At 57.6% G+C, this 19,655-nt stretch overlaps 1 protein-coding gene across 8 annotated transcripts in view; it reads left to right on the forward strand.

Moving 5' to 3' along the window:
• The window catches only part of ASCC2 (activating signal cointegrator 1 complex subunit 2), a 36,064-nt gene extending 22,230 nt beyond the window's left edge, over nucleotides 1–13,834 (forward strand). For all 8 annotated transcript variants that reach the window (XM_070385886.1, XM_070385888.1, XM_070385882.1 and 5 more), the window contains 12 exons: nucleotides 259–333; nucleotides 760–867; nucleotides 1,116–1,184; nucleotides 1,476–1,550; nucleotides 2,859–3,030; nucleotides 4,304–4,518; nucleotides 5,456–5,575; nucleotides 10,748–10,841; nucleotides 10,941–11,071; nucleotides 11,604–11,703; nucleotides 12,826–12,905; nucleotides 13,295–13,834. In XM_070385886.1, coding sequence (XP_070241987.1) covers nucleotides 259–333; nucleotides 760–867; nucleotides 1,116–1,184; nucleotides 1,476–1,550; nucleotides 2,859–3,030; nucleotides 4,304–4,518; nucleotides 5,456–5,575; nucleotides 10,748–10,841; nucleotides 10,941–11,071; nucleotides 11,604–11,703; nucleotides 12,826–12,905; nucleotides 13,295–13,466 — 1,411 coding nt within the window. In that variant the 3' untranslated portion in view covers nucleotides 13,467–13,834. The remainder of the gene's footprint in view (nucleotides 1–258; nucleotides 334–759; nucleotides 868–1,115; nucleotides 1,185–1,475; nucleotides 1,551–2,858; nucleotides 3,031–4,303; nucleotides 4,519–5,455; nucleotides 5,576–10,747; nucleotides 10,842–10,940; nucleotides 11,072–11,603; nucleotides 11,704–12,825; nucleotides 12,906–13,294) is intronic.
• The last annotated feature ends 5,821 nt before the right edge of the window (nucleotides 13,835–19,655 follow it).

Below are 19,655 nucleotides of genomic sequence, written 5' to 3' on the forward strand. Positions count from 1 at the left end.
CGCTCATTGCTCTGTGAGAACGAGCCCCTCTGGATCTTGGATTCCCATCTGAGCAGGGGGCGAGCTCCAGGTCACTGCCCACCAGGCTATTCCTAGGACCAGCCACAGCGGAGCAATCCAGGCTGAGGGAGAAACTTGTCTTGGGGACAACCTGGCAGGAAGAAATGTGCCCTCCTGCTCCCTTGAGCGTGCTTTGATTTTTCTAAGTGTGAGATTTCTGAACTAATCCAGCCTTTTACCCTGTGTGTGTCATTGCAGGCTAGCTTCCTTTTACGAAATAGCCATTCCCGAACTGGAGTCTGCAATTAAGAAGAGGAGGCTTGAAGACAGCAAGTGAGGCGGGGACAAAACTGAGGGCTGTTGTGAGAGAGCCCCAGCCCACCCGTCCTGGGCATCGGCACCTGCTTCTCTATGTCAACGGTCAAGGGCCAGGGACGAGAGGCCCCGCAAATTCAGCTAGTGCTTCCCTCCCTACCTAGCAGCCTCCTGGCAGCAAGGAAGCCTTTCCCCCTCAGCTGTTGCTCCAGACTCTTATGAACCCGCTGGTTCCTGAGCCACCATCTGAGCTGACAGGTGGCCCTGGAACCAGCCAGCCTCTCAGAGCCTGTCGCCCTTTGCCAGCTGCTATCAGCAGCGAACTGAGGCTTTCTCAGCCCCTCCGGGATGGAGGGTGAGGTGGGGGGCACCTGCAAAGGCTGTGAAGAAGCTCCCCTGGCGCCTTTCTGCCTCTCAGATCTACTTTTCTTTCTGGCCTCTAAGGCTGCTAGGTGATCTGTGGCAGAGGCTCTCCCATTCCAAGAAGAAGCTACTGGAGATTCTCCACATCCTCCTGAATCAGACCTGCCTCCTCCCAGTCCTGGAAAACAGGTGGGCGTTTGGGATCCTCTGCCCACCCAGGCGGGAGAGCCCCCTCCCCAAGCCCCGCCGGGGTGCTGCCCTCATTGCACGGGGCTCCCTCCCCTGCCCCAGGGTTGCCCAGCAAAGATGGGAAACCGGGAAGAATGCCTCTTTCCTCGAGTGGCAGAGGGAGGCCGCAGAGGGGTGGGGCGGGTGGGGAAGGAGCCAAGCCTGTCTGGAGGGAGTGAGCTCATCCTCTTCTCTGTGTCCTGTTCCAGCTGTGACAACATTCAGGGCTTCATCGAAGACTTCCTTCAGATCTTCAGCTCCTTGCTGCAGGAGAAGAGGTGAGCTGGGAGTAGCAGCGGGAGGGGGCCCGGTCATCCCACCAGCCCCAGGAGAAGCCTTCCGTAATAGAGCCCCTGCCTTGTGCTCACCATGAGCTAAGCTTTTGGTGTTTGTGGTTGGGCAGCAGACACGGGGAGTGGCAAACCAGCCTGGTGTGCCCGCCACCCTCTAAGTCCCGCCCCCGCCTCACCACCCCTCTGACTCCCGCCCCCCTCCTGCCGCACCACCCTTCTGACTCCCGCTCCCCCACACCCCGCCGCACCACACCTCTGACTCCCGCCCCCCTCCAGGTTCCTGCGGGACTACGATGCACTCTTCCCCGTGGCCGATGATGTCAGCCTTCTGGAGCAGGCCTCCTCCGCCCTGTATCCTTCCACAGCGGCCCCCGGGGTGGGCCCGGCCCTGGGTCCTGGGTCCTGGGTCCTGGGTCCTGGGTCCTGACCAGATTGGACCCAGAGATGTGGAGGGACCGTTTAGCCCCAGAACACGTGGGAGCCAGCTTCCCCTGTTTTGGGAGGAGAAGACTGCTCTGATCCTCGGGGTACACATAGCCCTCCTTTCCCTGGTCTTTGCTGAGCGTCTGGGCCTGTGTGACCAAGAGGGACTCAGCCCTGCCCTCGGAGACCTCACGCAGGATGGGAGACAGATAAGCAAACAGGCAGCGAGAGTGTCACTCAGAGGCAGGGGAGTCAAGGGGAGGAGGGGGTGCCATACAGAAGCGAAACCCAGGTTGAGAGTAGTGCGAGGAATAGGAGATGGCCACGCCCTGAACTAAGTGTTCCCCGGGGCACAGTGTTGAGCCCACAGACGTTGTGTGCAGCCTGCAGGCGCTGAGGCGCAGGGGTCTGGTGGGGGCCGGGTTTGGCCGTGGCAGATGAGCCCTGGGGTGGCCCTTGCTGAGGAGTTTGGGGTGAGCCCTGCAGGTGCTGGGAGACCTGGAAGGATGTGAAGCGGGGGTTGACCTTGTCAGTCTCAGACTTCAGGTGGTGGGCGCTTGGGTTAGAAGCAGCCTGAGGGAGGGACTTGCCTGGTGGCCCAGTGGTTAAGACTCCGTGGTCCCAATGCAGGGGACCCAGGTTCGATCCCTGGTCAGGGAGCTAGATCCCACACACGGTAACTAAAGACCAAAGATCCCGAGTGCTGCAACTAAGACCTGGCAGAGCCTAATTAATTAATTAATTTTTTTTTTTTGAAGAAAGTAGAGTGAAAGAGTCTAGAGCAACTACCCAGCGTCTGACTTGGCAGCCCCCGGGGTACTGGAGAGGGACAAGGGGCCGGGAGGAATGGGCCTGCGGGCCATTTGGACGGCTGGGGTAGGTTGCTCAGTCCGGCCTCAGGGACACCCTGTGGGCCCCCAGCTTTTGCAGAAAGCCCACAACAGGTTGCACAGGATGCCTGGTGGCAGTGCCCCCGCCGGGCCCTCCTCCTGAGGGGTCCTTGTCCCAGGACCCCCGGCTGCCAGACCCTGGCCCTGCCCTTACGCAGAGTTGCTCTCTGCAGAGCGCGGGTACTGGCTTTTAAGGCTCGTGCAGCCATGGGCTGGCCCGTTTCCCCAGGCAGCCCAGGAGCCCGCAGTGCCCGTGGGGTGCAGCCCAGGTGGCCCCTGGCCTCAGCCATGCAGTGAGGGGTGGAGAGAGGGCTGTGAAGAGAGACTCCTTAACCCGTCCTCCCAGGGACGAGACACGGACCGCCTACATCCTCCAGGCGGTGGAGAGTGCCTGGGAAGGGGTGGACCGGAAGAAGGCCACGCGTGCCAGAGACTCGGCCACGGCCGAGAACCCTAACGGGGTCGGGGCGGAGGCAGAGGTGCTCAGCGGGCCGTCCTCACTCCCCCAGGAGGAGGAGGTGTGTGACGGATGGGACTGGCCGGGGCAGCGGGAGACCTCCCTTCTGTGTTCCCGCGAGGAAAAGGGTTTGTTTTGGGGTTGACAGCTTCTGAGCCGCCGGCCTGCTCCACGCTGCCCTTGGAGGGTTCTGAGCCGAGGGCGAGCTGGGCGGCCTGTGAGGTAGGCAAGGCGCTTAGCTGTCAGGTCCTCAGTTCCCCCCACAAGGTGAAGCACGGGAGCTTTTTCCACACGAGCTCTCCATCGGCGCGCACCTCTAAACAGGGGAAGCCGCTGAGCTGGTGCTGTCGCTCCGGACGTGGCCAGAACCCAGCATCGCCACCTCTGTGATCCTCCTGATTGGCCACTGACCCAGGGCTCTCTCCTCCGTGTCGGGAGGCAGCGTGACATGGGAATTAAGATGACACAGTCTCTGGGGTCAGGCCGCTCAGGGGTGTACCCTGATTCTGCCACCTGCCAGCTCTGAGCCCTTAGGCATGTCCCTCACGTGAGCCCTGGTTCCTCCCCTGTAAAGGGGGGGTGGCAGGGTCCCTGTCTCCACGTGGGTGCTCAGAGCTGCCACGAGGAGTGAGTGATCGGCCCCCATGCCCCGTTGCCAGACGCTGCTGTCCTTCTGTTAGGCCCCAGGCCCCGTGCCCACTGTCCCAGGCCCTTGGAGATTGGTGGTTCCCTCCCCACCACCTTTTCCCCATTTGGCTTCTTGCCTCAGACACAGAGGAGTTTTATTATTGTTTTTTTGATTTGTGAATTTCTTTAATTGAAAAGCTGAAAAAATTAACCCATTCCGAGCCAAAGGGGCACTTCTCCACATCAGCCAGCTCCAGCGGTTGCTGTTCCCCTCTGACCTCAGTCGTCAGGCTGTCAGAGGGGGAAAGGGGCTGGCTCCCAGAAGCCACGGCCGCTTGTGGACAGCCTCGTCCACACCAGGCTCTGTGCACTGCACTTTTTGTGTATCGTCTCTTTGAACCATTTGAAAACAACCCCGTGAAGTAGGTGTAGTCTGGGGGCTTTATGAGGAGGAAACTGAGGTTCAGAGAGGTTAAGTGCCCTGCCCAAGGTCACACAGCCAGAAGCAGCAGCTCAGCTGTTAAGCCGTATCTCACCCTTCACACAGAAGGACATGGAGGCTCAGAGAGACTTAAGAGACTTGGCTAAGGTCCCTCAGCCAGGAGGGGCAGGGCTGGGACTCAGACCAGGTCGCCTGACTCTGAGACCAGTGCTGTTTGGGGCTTGTCCCCAGCCCAGCCCAGGCATCCCCTCTGTCTCTTCCGCAGTGCCTGGGGGCAGCCGCAGCCCCGGGCCCCACTGTGTGCGGTGTGGAGCTGGACTCGCTCATCTCCCAAGTGAAGGACCTGCTGCCGGACCTCGGCGAGGGCTTCATCCTGGCCTGCCTGGAGCACTACAGCTACGACCCCGAGCAGGTGATCAACAACATCCTGGAAGGGCGGCTGGCCCCCACCCTCAGCCAACTGGACCGCGGCCTGGACAGGTAGGAGCAGTGGGTGGGAGGAAGCTCGCGGTGCCCAGACTGCCCCGGGGTCCTCGTCAGGGCCCTTCCCATCTCCTCTGCCTCCCACTCCTCTTTCTCATGTGTCCCGTACTTGGTACTTCCCCACAGTGGCAGTTCCCAGCCACGGAAGCTAACGTCCTCTTTGGGGAAACAGAAACCTCAGGCCCCCAGAGGTCCTCGCATGCCCCCTGCAGCGCAGAGTGGGCACCGCTGGGCCTCCCTGCTCCACCTCCTGGGAGATGGGGTGCGGGGGGCAACTGAGGGGTTACAGCCCTCTGAGCTCTGATGTTGCTGCCTGCCTGGTCACTGAGGGAGCACAGCCAAGCTTCTCACTTCCTTCATACCCACCCTTCTTTTCCTTTGTTTTTTGGGGCTTTTTTGACCGCAGCTTGCAGGATCTTGGTTCCCTGAGCAGGGATTGAACCAGGGCCCTCGGCAGTGAGAGTGTGGAGTCCCAACCCTTGGACTATCAGGGAATTCCCCCACACCCACCCTTCCTGAGTTGGGCCCACTGCTTCCCTAAAGCCCCCAGGGGCAACAGGAATGAGAGTAAATAGATGTTTCTTCCATGAATAAATGTTGTTTGTTGAATGAATGAGTGAATAACTTCCAGAACGAAGCTAGCTCTGCCTTTGAACCAACTCCTCAGCCTCCATGTGCCCATTTTACAGGTGAAGGCACCAAAGCAAAAAGAAAAAAACCGAGCTCAAGTGACCTCTGTCTTGCAGGGCTGTCGGGAACACACCTGTGTGAGTGGCACATGTGCAGGGCGGCCACCTCCCCAGGCCGGGGCAGGCTTGGGCAGGTTTTTAGCCTGTGTCCCAGGTGTGGCTGTTGCTGGGGAGCGGAGGCTCTCACGGACCGCACGTGGGAGCAGGAGCATCCCCCCGAAATGGATTTCTGTGCCACCCCCCAGACAGGTGAAGCCGGACCCGACGCCCCTGCTGACATCTCGTCACAACGTCTTCCAGAATGACGAGTTTGATGTGTTCAGCAGGGACTCGGTGGACCTGAGCCGGGTGCACAAGGGCAGGAGGTGAGTCCGGTGGGCCGTGGGGCCCCAGAAACCCCAACTCTGCAAGTGCAGAGAGGACGACAGAAACCCAGGGCCGTCATCTTGATGGAAGTGATCACAGAGCTTCCGCCTGGGGCTCCCCCATACCCCAGATCAGTATGCTCCCTGCAGCCGGGCTCCGGGCCTCTAACAGTCTGGCTTCAGGCTCCAACCCTGTGCGCAGAGTTAGTGAGTCCTCCTTGACAGCAAAAGGCCAGCAGAGCCAAACCAGCCCCTCTTCCCTTGTCCCATCTTTGGAGGAGTCCCCGGGTGGGAGAGCTGGTGAGTGCTCCTCAGCAGTGCTCCCTGACTGGCACCTCTCCACCCAGGGACACAACGGGAGAATGAAGGCCTCTGCCCAAATGAGTATATTACATTTGAAGGCCTTTCTACTTATTTTTGGTCTATGTCCTTCGTACTTGTTTGGCATTGAAAAGTCCATTCATGATTTATTCACTTATTCAACAAATATTTGCCCGGTGCTTCTAGGCCCTGGATTTATAAGGTGCTGGGGACATGGTGGGGGGTGGAACAGACACGGCCCCTGCCCACGTGGCGTTTGCACTGATCAGCTTGGCAAACAAGCCCCGTGAACTCACAGATTAAACAGATTCTCCAAGGTGGAGGCGTGCAGACTCCCAAGCCTCTAGTTGGGGCTTTAGTTAAGGCAGAAAGGCTTCTCGGAGACAATGCCTTGGGGCGGACGGTGGAAGGACGAGGGAGGGTCAGTTGTGCAGAGCGGGCAGGAGAAGCTTTCCAGGCGGACCGAACAGCAGGGTCGGTGGCCCCGAGGCCATGGGGAGCATGGCAAGGGTCCCCTTCACCAGTACAGTGTATGTTCTGGAAGGATCCCCTGGCTTTGGATTCGGGACCCCTTGGAGGGACTGAGAGTCAGCAGCCCCATGGCGTGGTGGCAGGATCAGATGCTGCCAGCCCAGTGCCAGCCCTGCAGTGTTAATGGAGCCATTTCATGGAATCTACAAAGCTGGGGGCCACTGGGCAAGTCCAGCGCGCCTTCTCCCTCATCACGTAGATGGAGGCAGTGAGGGGCAGAGAGGGGAGAGGGCCCTGCCCGATTCTTGGGACAGGAGCCCCAGTGCTAGAAGCACAAGCTGTTCCCTGCTCCCAGGACCGTCCAGCGCTGGTAGAGTGGCCGTCTGAGGGCTCGGGGACCTGGCACAGGGCAACTCTAAAGCCATCTGGCTGGCTGGACAGGAAGCTATTGCAGACTGCTTAGTCACGCACGTTGCGACATCCCCAGATCTGAGGCTGGCCGTGTTGTCCCGCCTCAGTGGCCGCCCTTCCAGGCCCTGCTGCAGGAGAGGGGCACACGGCGAGGGCTGTCCCCCTGCTCCAAGGGGTGCCCGGCTGCCCAGGCAGAAACCGCGGCAGACGTTTCCTGGCCTCGTGCTGGGCAGCCCAGGGGTTGGGGTTTACAGAGAGGCAGGGGCTCTGTTCATATGCGCGTTATTTATTTATCCACTCAGCAAATATTTATTAAGTGATTGACTATGGCCAGATCCTGTGCTCGACACACTGGGAGACACGGGGAACGGGGCACCCAGGCCTCGCCCTCCCACGGGGAACGGGGCACCCAGGCCTCGCCCTCCCACGGGGAACGGGGCACCCAGGCCTCGCCCTCCCACGGCACAGAGATGTTGGGAATGACTTAGACCATCAATCAAGATGCGACAGAGTGGAGAGGTGCTGGGAGGTGCACGTACAGGCCTCAGTGGGGTCACCCGTCCTGATGTGGGCAGGGCGGGGAGCTTAGGGCCTGGGCCCTGTCTTCACAGAACACGTGAGAAATCAAGCAGCACAAGGCAGATCACCCTCGAGTTAAAACGTATGTGCATCGTTAAACCAGATACTTGAGCCCTAAATGGCTCAAGAAATGAGGAACTCTGTCCCCGTGTGGGACAGGTGGGCGCAGGGTAGGGCAGTTGAGCACAGCTGATCTGTGGTGCAGGCATGTCTTCAAGGCCGCATCTTGCTTTCTCGTGGCCCCTGGGTGGCCGCAGCATGACATCCAGAAATGACCAGGCCACCAGGAAGTCAGGGTCAAGTCTTTCTGCACCTCTCTTAGAGACCAGGAGACCTTTCCCAGTGGCCCCCCAAGCCTCCTCACATCTCACTGGGGAGCTGGGCTCCAGGGCTCCCGGAGAAGAGGGGAGAGGAAGGACCCGAGCAAAACGAGGAGCTGCTAGGAATGGGGGTGAGGTGAGGGGCTTGTTAGGTCGGCGCTAAGCACACGCGCTGCAGGTGTATCGTAGCTAGGGAAGGAGGCGGTGAGGGTAACGCAGGGCCCCCTGACTCCTTTCGACAGTGGTGCCCCAGAAGATAAGGCATTCTCTTTCAGATTAGTTCTGTTGCCAAAAATGCTTACGCACCCTGTGTGCCTCACTGGAGAGTCACAGAGCACATTAGCCCATTAAAGGCTCTGATAAGTCCTGTAGTCAGAGAGACTGGATTCCCTTTGTGAAGCTCAGCAGGTGCCAGGTCCCCTTCTGGGCATCGTCTGATTTCATCCTTGCATCATCCCTGGAGGCAAGATCAAGTCTCAGCAAGGATAAGGGGCCGGCCTGTGATCACACCGCTCAGGAAATAGCCAAGCAGACTTGAGTCAGGAGACCTATATTCTGGCCCCGGCTATGCTGGTGGAAGCTGTGTGACCTTGGGAGGGTTACTTGGCCTCTCTGGATCCCCTGATTCCTCCCCTGGAATAGGAGGGCTTTACTGCCTCTGCAGACCCTTTAGAAATTCAAAGGAGAGTGTCACCCCTCTAAGGGCCAATTTGAGGGCCAATCTTGAAGGACAGGCTGGAGGAGGTGAGGAGGAGAAAGGTGGTTGAGCCCCAGGGGAGCCCACATGTACCTGGACTTGAGGGAGGCAGAGGACGCGCCCTGCTCCAGACAGGCTCTGGCGCTCCCGCGGCTTGGCTGACCTGGCCCTCGGGTGTGTCTGCTCCTGGCTGCTTTTGCCCCTTTCTTTCTTTCCTTCCTTCTCTGGCTTCATATGAGGTCATGGGCCCAGAGCCTTCCTGGACGAGGTACCCTGGCCTTACCTGTGTCCTCTCCTAGGACCCAGCTGAGGCAGGGGCACTTTGCCAGCCTTCTCTGTGGTCCTGCCGGGGAGCCACATAACCAGAGGCCATGCAGCGTGAAAGAACCTCCCTCTGTCCGCACTGGGGACCGGGTGGACCGGGGGCCGTGGGATGGGGCAGAGAGAATGTGACAGTGCTCATTCAGCCTGGGTCCCCTGGCCCAGCACGGGGCCTGGCACCTGGCAGGACCTCAGGAAGCCTCTGTTGATTGAATGGGTGCACTTTCACCTGAAGGCTCCACCTGAACGAGCTTGGCCCCTTCACTTCCTCTCTACCTCTCTCCTCTCCACCCCTCAGCTTGGCAGAGAGAGCGCCTGCTAAGGGCCGAGGCCACGGTCACAGGCTCCCTCTTCTGGCATGAGGTGAGATTCCTGTGGCCCGAGATGGTTCCCTGGTCCAGACCAAACATCTCCACATCAGGGAGCTTCCAAGACTCCTTCTCCAGCGCCTCCCCCGACCCCCCGACTCAGCCGCCTGCACCCCCATCCATTTGTACTTTCCTTGTGTTTCCAGGACGTATGTGCCTTCATCTAGCACACTTCTGCTCTTTGCCACTAGACTGAGTTCCATGAGGGCAAATCCAGATCTTACTCTTCTGAATCTCTCCCCAGCCCAGCTCATAGTAACCCCTTATTAAAAACCGTTGAAGGGGGCCTTCCCTGGTGGTCCAGTGGCTAAGACTCTGTGCTCCCAATGCAGGGGGCCTGGGTTCGATCCCTGGTCAGAGAACTAGATACCACATGTTGCAACTAAGACCCAGCGCAACCAAATAAAAACAAAAAACTAAAAAAAAGTTGAAGGAAGCAGGTCCTAACCCACTGTGCTGGCAGCCCCAGTTCTGATCTGCCCCAGGCTCCCAGGCCAGACACAGCTCGACAGACTCAGGTACCTGGCCCTCCCCGCACTAAAAGCCTGTTAATAGAAGATTTTTATGGACGCTGCGGGCTTTGTGCCTCTTCTTTTTTTTCCCCCCTACCCCTGATACATTCCAGAGGCCCAGTTTCACAGCTAAGCTGGATTTTCTTGCCTGGCACCTCATATTGATTTTCCCCTGCAGGGCTAGAAACTACACTGCACAGGCCTGTGTGTCCGACAAGCCAGGTTCTTCTACAGATTTGCAAAGCCTCGAGTCCAGAGTCCCGAGTCCCCGCGGCTGTGCTGCAGCTCGCTGTGTTCCCAAACACGTCCCTCCCCGCCCCCGGCTGGCCTCCCCTGTGACAGGACGGCAGTCAAACTTCCAGACTTTTCTCACCGTGCCATCTGACATGAGAGATTGAACCGCAGGCCAGACAGGGTCCCTGGGCTGAAAAGCGGGGTGAGAGGGAGGGGCTGGGGCTCCCCGAGCTGACTACGAAAGCCACCCGTGGGCTCTCTGTTTCTTCAGGTTTTGTTCCTTTGAAATGATTCCAGTGACCCCAGGCCCCTCTTCAGAGCAGCCCAGGTTGGGGGTGGGGCCCTACCAGCCCTCTGTCTCTATTCCTGTGCATAGATAAGGACGTCCTCGCAGGAGAGGACAGGTCTGGTCTGCCCTCTGCTTTTCACACAGATGAGATCACACTGTGTGTTTCTCTGCGCTTGCTTTTTTCCCCTGGAGGATGTCTTAGAATTCTGTCTCCATCAGCACAAATTGTCGCTCTTGAGAACTGCCACCCCGCGTCAGTGGCCCCTGTCCTTGGGCCATGATGGACATGAGTTGCTCTCGTTTTTCATTGTTACACACAGTGCTGAAAAGAAAATCTCCAATCAGACCTCTCTGCGCTGGGGGCCAACGTTTCTCCGGGGTGGACGCCTCGAAGGGGAGTCTCCCGGCTGAAAGGAGGGGACAGGTGTTACACTCTAACAGCTGCTCCTTGGGGAGGGGGGGCCTCGGAAGTGGCTGGACCTGGTGAGCCCCCCGCACCCCGCCGGTGCTTGATCTCAGTTTGCGGCGGCCAGAGGCGGGAGAAGTGAGCGGTGGTCTGTCTGGACCCTCGCGCTACGGCCCCCTCCCGCTGCCCTCGAAGCCTGATGGCTTTCCTTCGTGTCTCCCCGCTGTTCCCTCTCGACGTCAGGAAGGAAGAGAGCGCGCGGAGCCTGCTGAACGACAAGCGGGAGGTGCAGGCGCAGCGGCAGCGCTATGAGCAGTACAGCGTGGTGGTGGAGGAGGTGGGCGGGGCTGGCGAGGGGAAGGGGCGGGGCGGGCGGGGGGTAGGCGTCCCCGGCCGCCAGCCCGGGCCCCGCGGACCCACGCTTCGGCTGTCGCAGGTGCTGCTGCAGCCCGGGGAGGGCTCGCCCTACCGCGGGGACGACTACGAGGATGAGTACGACGACACATACGATGGCAACCAGGTGGGCGCCAACGATGCGGACTCGGATGACGAGCTCATCAGCCGCAGGTGAGGCTGTCGACGTCGGGGGTGTGGGCGGCCCTCCCCCAGCCTCTGGTTTATACAGATCTCGCGAGCAAGTCAGTGACCAAACCGGGGCCTGAACCCCAGCCTCCCGACTCCTGGTCCAGTGCTCCCTCCAGCCCCTAGCCAGCCCCCTGGCCGGTTGGTCCAGCCCACCCTGAGCGAGGAGCCATCAACTGGGTCTCGTGCAGTTTTCCATTTTTCTTCTTAACTGCAGAAAACTTTCCCCAGTGGGATCTTAGGGAGGTTCCCCAATTCCCCCAGTAAAGGCAGTGCCGCCCCGACGAGAGAGGACTGGAGACCACCCCTGCCCCAGGACTCAGCTCAGCCTCCCAGAAGCCCCCACCTCAGACCTTGGTACCCACACAGAGTCCAGGGGCGGGCGCAAAGCTGACTTCAGAAGCACTTTGGTTTCCAGTCCTGGTGGGCCCTCTCAGCAGGACCCCCTCCTCCCTTGGAGCCTCCACTCTCCGGGTTTAATCTAGTCTTTGATCTCCCTTTCTGTCTCAACCCTCAGGCCCTTCACCATCCCTCAGGTGCTGAGAACCAGAGTGCCCGGTGAAGGGCAGGAGGACGAGGAGGAAGAGGAGGAGGAGGCTACAGTTGAAGCCCCCAAGGTACCTGGTTGACAACTAGCAGGTGGAGGGGAGGGTACAGTTCTGAGGGGTGAGCCAGGGGCTGCGCCCCACTTCCCAGAGCCTGGCCCTGAGGCATCCTCAGCATCACTGCCCGGAAAGGGGGTCCCTTTGAGCCCAGGATGTCTGCTTGAAGAGCTGCCGGCTTAGAAGCCTCTTCCAAGGCCCCTCAAGGGCCCAGGGGAAGGATCAGAGGCCAGGCCTTTGAGCTGCTGGGTTCATTAGGCCCAGGAACCTGGGGGCCAGCCTCCATGCCCAGGTTGGCAGTTCTCGACATCAGAGAGGCGTTAGAGCCCAAGGTCATCTGTGATGATGGGTTTGAACATTTTCTGTTTTTTAGCCACTAAACTTTTTCTTCTACTGAAATCTTAATGCCTCATGGAAAACAGATGAGAGCCCCTGGATCCTTTCCTCCCCACCCCCACCACAGCATCCTCCCACCAGGGTGACAGGTTCAGTTGTGTCCAGGGCCGGGCCGCCAACGTCAGTGAGTGGCAGGGCCTGATGGACACTGAGGCCTGGGCCAGCAGGCACCCCTGCCCAGGGGCTCCTCGGCACGGCAGAGGCCTGGACCTCCCAGAGCTTTCCCTCTTTCCAGGCAAGGGGTTAGCTCAGGTTTTTATGTCAAATCCTGCCGTTTCCACAGGTTACTGATTCCCCTTGTTGTGTTGTGTTTTTGACACAGCCCAGGCCCCCACAGTCTGTCTGTGGTCCTTGGGTCCCGGTCTCCCCCAGCCTTGGTGCCAGCGAGGGGAAGCACCAGTGTCTGGGCAGCTCTGCTGGGTTCCAGGCTCCCCGTGGTCTCTAGAGGTCCCCCTCCTGGCCTCCCCCCTCACTCCCCCTTGTCATCATCCGGCTCCAGCTGTGACTACCCGTCAGCCACCTCTGCCGCGAATGGGCACGAGGAAGGCCAAGGGTCAGAGGAGGGGGCTTCAGGTGGAGACCTTGGACCAGAACAACCAGCCAGGTTCTGGGGCATTGCCCTGCTGCGCTGTGGCTGCCCCCCGGCTCCTGGCATGGGGGGCATCTCCAAGATGGGGCCAGATACAGCCCAGCTTCGGGAAAGGGGGCAGCTCGTGATCTTTTCTCCCTTCTTCTCCACAGCCCGACCACTTTGTGCAGGACCCTGCAGTGCTACGGGAGAAAGCGGAAGCCAGACGTGTGGCCTTCCTGGCCAGGAAGGGGTGAGCGCTTACAGCGCCATTGTCAATGGGCAGGAGAAGCCCCAGCCCACCACCCAGGAAGCCCACACACACCCCCCAAGTGCTTTACATGTGTTAACATGTTGCTCTGGCCACAGATCTAGGAAGTAGCTAGTCTTGTCATTGTCCTTATTTTATAGATGAAGGAACTGAGGCCCAGACGTGTTAAATAATTTGCCAAAGGTCACACAGCCAGTGGGTGGCAGACTCCATTTCTCCTCCGACCTCAAGCTGGCACGGGGGTGTCCTGGCCCAAGCTTGGTGTCTGTTCCTGGGGATCTCGGAGGAAGGCAGCGGGCTCTTCCCCTTCTGGTCAGGGCCACCTCCTCTGGCTGATGGATTCTTCTGGGGGCGGGTTGTTCCTCCCCCAGGTACCGGCATGACAGCTCCACAGTGGTGGCCGGCAGCCCCCGGGGCCATGGGCAGAGCCGAGAGACCATGCAGGAACGCAGGAAGAAGGAAGCCAGCAAGGCCACCCGAGCCAACCACAACCGGAGGACCATGGCTGACCGCAAGAGAAGCAAAGGCATGATTCCATCGTGAGACTGCTGCGCCGGGACCAGCGGGAGGTCCGGGCCTCCTCGCTAGTCGGCCCCCTGCCAGGGCCCCAAGTTCTAGTCTACCCCTCGACAGCCTCAGCTTCGCAGCCCCTGAGAAGGCCACCTCATTCGTCATCCACCAGCCAGCCGTGAGCGCCTTCCTGCAGAACACACAGTGCCTTAGCCCGCGGCCGAAGAACCGCGAGGCCAGCGAGCAGGTGAAGGGACGGGAACAGAGCCCCAGGGCCAGCCTCCCAAACCTTGTGCAGCCAGATACCACCTCGCTTTCTCCCGGACAGTGGGAAGCTTGTATATTCACAAACAGAAAACAAAAAAGGCCCTTGAATAAAATTTTTGACCCTTTCAAGAAAGGATCCGTGCCCGGCCTGTAACCTCTTCCCCTCCCCGCCCCTGCCCCCCACCCAGCCCCGCCGTCCTAGTCCAGTGATGGCCGCCATCAGGAGAGGAAGAGGGCAGGACGGTGCTCTGTTCATCAGTCTTTCGTGCTTGCCTCCCACTTTAAGCCCTCCTGATCTTGCTCTACCTTGCTGTGTGGCCAGAGACCATCACCCCGCTCTCTGAGCCTCCACTCCCTGCCTGTGGAAGGAGGGGCCAGCATGAGGCCCTGCTGTCCAGCCCTTACCGTGACCTCACCAGCCCCCGCAGCCGCCGCCCTAGGGAGTGGGCAGGTGCAGTTTCCAGTCCCATAGTGCCAGGGAGGGCGGCCGGGCACTGAGACGTAAAGGTGGCTGCCCAGGCCACAGCCGGGAGGTGGGCGACCAGGGACTGGACACGCAGGCTGAGCCCTGGCCTTCATGGGGTCCTTGGTCCCAACAGGGGTGTTTTCTCCATCTCACAGCCTCCCACGGCCGGCCGGCCAGTGGCCACACCAGAGCCAGAACTCAGTGGCTCTTGGTCACATATACATTCCATTAAATCTTCCGAAATCAAGGGATCACAAACAGGAAGAAACAAGTGATAATGCCACTACCGAGCCCTGTTGCACTGAAGCAAGTGGGCCTCAGGCCTTGTTCCTCAAAAGACCCCCCACAGCCAGGGCCAACCAGCTCCCAGCATGGCCGTGGCTGCCAGACTTCCCAATTCCTGGGCCACCCAGAATGTGGCTGATCGGTGACGGATCAGCGGCGGGGCATTTGCTGGGCTGAGCCCCCGCATTTGGCCTGGCCCGGAGTCTGTCGGCGGAAGCCAGGGCCCCTGCCCAGCTGGACCTTGACAAATCACCGCAGATGCTGGTGCCATTTATTTGCACATGGTTGGGATGAGCGTCTGAAGCAGCGAGGCAGACAGGCACTTGACGCATTGGTTTTGCTAGGCCGGCCCACACAAGTGGAAATCAATAGCAATTCCTCTGTGGCGCCAGTTCTCTCACCGTGTTTGAGACGCAGAGCAGATACGGGGGTGGGGGTGTGCTCCCCTCGAAATGTCAAGTTAGCTGAGATCAGGCCCCGGGTCAGCCGTCCTGACAGGCAGAGGGAAGACTCTGTTTCCTCCTGGAGGCATTTCCCAGCGACCCAGATCAGGGTCAGGCCCATTTTTTTTTCTCTCTCTCTCTCAACTGCTCAAGCCCATCTCTTGGCCCTGGAGGTGGGGCAGGGGGCTCCCTGGCCATACCTGCCTCACTGTTTACACAAACCCTCACACCTGCACGTGATCATCTCCTCCTGACCACCTGGAGTTCAGGCTTCACGTTAGCATCCTGGTGTAAAGGACATGAGAAGACAGAGATCACTTTTGAAATTTTCCAGAATGAAGTTCCAGGTCCAACTTTGTCTCCCTGGAGGCATCACTTCATGGTGATTTTCCATTTCAGACCACGAGGGCCCCTTCAGGGGGTGCTTCAAAAGAAAACCACTCAGGGGTCACCAGATGGAGAAGGAAATGGCAACCCACTCCAGTATTCTTGCCTGGAAAACTCCATGGACAGAGGAGCCTGGCTGGCTGCAGTCCATGGGGTTACATGACTGAGCATGTGTGCATGAGGGTGGAGGGTGATGGGTTGGTAGCAATAAACTGGTAGAACTAAAAAAAAAAAAAGAAAAGCACTCAGGGGTCACCAGAATAGTGCTGGTAGGCATACCCCTTCACCTCTTGGGGACTCAGTTTTCCTGTCTATAAAGTGGGTACATTGGACCAGATGAATGGTTTCCATTTGGTGCCAATTAGATCCTCCGAGAAAGCCCCAGGGTGTAAGACGGGCAACGTTATAAATGAAGTGGGGTCTGGAACCCTGCCCACCCGCCCAATGGCTCTGCCACCCCCATGACTGCTCCGAAGCAGGAATCTTGTAAGTGCCCTCTCTGTCCCCTGGCAGAGAACTCCACCATCACAGGCATCTCCCAGGAAGCTTTTAAGACCTTGTGCCTCCAAAAGGACTGAAGACCGGAGAGTCTGTGTTTCTAGTCCACGAGGGGCAGCGATGGTGGACGTGTTAGTTTGAACAAGTACACCTGTGCTTCTGTGAGGTGGGTGGGCAGAGCCTGTCATTGTGGGTAAAAAGGCGGGGCTCAGGAGTCCTAGTAAGTTGCCCAGAGCCCATGTCAAGACAACAGTAGAGCTTGAACGCAGATCCTATCTGAGTGGCCCCCTGATTCGTCCAGGCACAGGCTGGAAGAGTTAAATGCTTGGCAAGAACCCGCCTGTCCCGGCCACACCAGAAGCTTGGGTTAAATAACACAGGGAGAGAACAAACAAAAGTTAAGCCCACCAAAAATGCAGGGGGCTGTTGGGTAGCCCTTAAACATGATGTCAGTGAACACTTAGCGGCAACATGAGAAACCAAAAATGCAAGTTTTTTTTTTTAAGAATAAATTTAAGGGACTTGCCTGGCAGTCCAATGGTTAAGACCATGTTTCCAGTACAGAGGGCGGGTGTTTAATCCCTCGTCAGGGAACTAAGAGCCCACATGCCAAGCAGCAAGGCCAAGTAAAATTTTAAAAAAAATTGAAAGCAGACTACATGATAATACACTGTGATTGTGAAAATGTTAGAAAAAAGGTTTTTTGTTTTTTGTTTTTTTGCATTTTTCCAAGTCTGGAAGGGAATGTACATAATGAGAAATGATGATAAGAGCATGGATGATGGTGGTGATGAAACCACAATTATTCGTTTTTAGAATAAAAAGCGCTTACTGTGTACTTACCTTGGCCAGAGTCTCTGCTTGGCTCATTTTTGCTTAATCCTCACCCAGTAGGTACAGATGAGGAGACTGAGGAACCGAGCGGGTAGGTGGCCTGCCTGAGGCCACACGTTTAGCAAATGACCAAGAGAGGCTTTGGTCTCAGAAGTGTCCCCTAAAGCCGACTCTTAACCCTGAAGTCTCCTGCCATCCCTCTTCCCTCCACCCCCGAATGCTTGTACTACCTTTCTTACAAAGTAAAAAATACAAGTCCAACAGCTGCAGAACACGAGGACAGGAGATGCCGTTTCATCAGGCCAGGCTGACAGGACCCCGATCGATCGTGTGTGTGTAGGACCGTTTGCCACTGTGTCCCCAGAGCTCAGGCGCTCTGTTCCATTTCTTCACTTTCTATTTTTCTATTTTCAAATTCATGTATCCTTTCAACTCTGTGTGTCCAGCCTTGCCGTTCAGCCTACTGAATGGTTCTTCGTTTTTGCACTGAGACTCTCTCCAGGGGAAGTGAGGGAAAGGCTGGAGGCTAAGATGGGAATGCAGAGGCTGGGGGGCATGGAGGCCCTGGAGGGGGCCAAGAGGCAGGAAAGTCAAGGATCAGGGTGAAAGTGGGAGGGGATGGGGGCGAGGGAATGCCAGGTCAGGCTGCAGCCTCGAGGTCAAGCAGGCTAAGGGAGTGGGGCTCACTGCCCAGCTTTGCCAGGAAGTGATGGAGAAATAGCCACTGGGAAGCATGGGACATGAGGAAGAGGAGGCAGGAGAGTAGAAAGAAAGAAAGTGAAGTCGCTCAGTCGTGTTGAACTCTTTGCGAGCCCATGGACTGGAACCTACCAGCCTCCTCCGTCCATGGGATTTTTCAGGCAAGAGTACTGGAATGAGTTGCCATTTCCTTCTCCAGGAGATCTTCCTGACCCAAGGATTGAACCCGGGTCTCCCACATTGTAGGCAGACACTTTACCATCTGAGCCACCAGGTAGGCAGGAGAGTGAGCCCATGTAAACGGCACTTGAGGGACCTTCGTCATGGTCCTGTGGCTAAGACTCCTCGCTCCCAATGCTGGGGGCTTGGGTTCAATCCCCGATTGGGGAATCTAGATCCCATATACCGCAACTAAGAGCTTACATGCTGCAACTAAAGATCCCACGTACAGCAACTAAGACCTGCACAGCCAAAGAAATAAATATTAAAAAAAAAATTTTTTTAAGGAATGACATCAAAGAGAAGGAAGCGAGGGCTCAGCAGTGAGGAAGGCGTATTAGGACTTAGAGTGTGTTTATGGGGTCTTTAGAAGGAGCCAGGGTGGCTGGTCCTCAGGGAAGGGAAGCAGGGAGCCAGGGCCCCCCTGGAGCTCTCAGAGCAGCCCAGTAGAACCAGGGACAACCTGGCACCAATTCTTATCTAGATCTCCGTGCTGGGACAGCAGGGAGGGGCCTTGGCTGTGGTCAGAAGCTCTTGCTATTCCACTGGCTGAACCAAGGTAAAAAAATCCATCTAAAGTTTACCATCTCCAGCCCTACGTGTGTGTGTGTGTGTGAGAGAGAGAGAGAGAGAGACAGAGAGAGAGACAGAGAGAGAGAGATGGGGGCTGGGGACATCTTAAAATGAGCGTTAAATTCCAACTTCACATCGTAAGAGAAATTCTCTTCCAGCAGTCGATAATCAACAGAATTTTACACAGAATGGCAGAACTCAGGGAGCCTTAAAGGGCGCAGAGTCCAGAGTTTTTCAACCTATTTAAAACCCCCAACTTGCCCCAATCTCAGGCCCCTGGGATTTTGGATTCCAGCTCCTCCCCTGGGGATGGGGAGGTGTACCCTGTTCAAGAGTTTACTAGGCTTCCATGGGTCTCTCCCAGTCCTGGAGGTGGTATGGAGCTTTCTTTCAGTCGACTTGGTCTGAATTATAAAAACAAGAGGTTCTTCATTCTAGCTCTCCAAAGATGAAATTGTGACAGAATATGCTTTTTCTGGCTGCATGATCCCACCCTCCGCCACCTGACATGTCCCTTAAGTGCTCTGCCATCCCAAGCGGTAACTATGGTTTTCTCCTGTTTAAAGTGGTTTCCATAGAAGAGCCTGGCAGAAAAAGAGCCTCCAATGGGACGAGCACCCATCATTCCTGTGCACTTAGGAATTTTATTTACAGAGATCACATGCAGGCGCCCACCCTGTCTCCCATCTGGTCTACTCAGCGTTCCTTCACATAGACACCCCCAGGCCTTATTTGTCCACCCTTTTTATTGTTACTTTGCTCATACAGGTGGCCAGAGGTGATGAAAAAAGGCACTGGATGAAGAGGCAGGAGGCTGAGGCCCAGGCCCTAGCCTTCAATAAGCTGTGTGACCTTAGATCAGTCACTCTCTGGGCTTCTATTTCTTTTTGTGTGGAACAGGGATGATCATCCTCCAAGCCCTCTTGCCTTGTGGGGGCCAGTAACTTTGGGGGTCAGATTGGATCATGATTGGGGGACACTAAGAGCAGTGAACCTCTTTCAGCTGAGAGAGAAAAAAACTGTCGTGGGCAGCCCTTCACTCTGCATTTGGGGCAGTTTCCTCCTCTGCTTTTTCTCTCTCTCTCTTTTTTAATTGCCTCATCGGTGGGATCTTAGTTCCCTTACCAGGGATTGAACCTGTGCCCTTTGCACTAGGAGCATAGAGTCTTAACCACTGGATGGCCAGAGGAGTCCCATCCTCTGCTCTCTTTTAATCACCCTGCTGGAAACCTCTTTGCCCAAATCACCTGTTATTTCTGGGGGCAGGGCTCATTAGTCAACGTGGACTTCTGGGGTCCCAGGGGCACGAACAGTTCCAGAGCTGCCAGCATCTGCGTTTTTGCCGACAGTTCCCAGCAGAAGGACAGAAAATGAGGGGAAGGCTTTTGCCTTTGTGGGCAAGTTCTGTCATGAAACAGCCTCCCCCAGGCCCCTGCCTCTAGGGAGCCAGGGAACTGTGGAGCTGAGACCCCTTTGGTGGGGAGTCTGATTAGAGAAGGGGAAGGCCACTGCCCGCTCCTGTGCCAGGCTCACCGGGTCCACGTGCCAATG

Source organism: Bos mutus, chromosome 17 (genome assembly GCF_027580195.1).
Source record: "Bos mutus isolate GX-2022 chromosome 17, NWIPB_WYAK_1.1, whole genome shotgun sequence".
In the NCBI taxonomy this organism is placed as follows: domain Eukaryota; kingdom Metazoa; phylum Chordata; class Mammalia; order Artiodactyla; family Bovidae; genus Bos; species Bos mutus.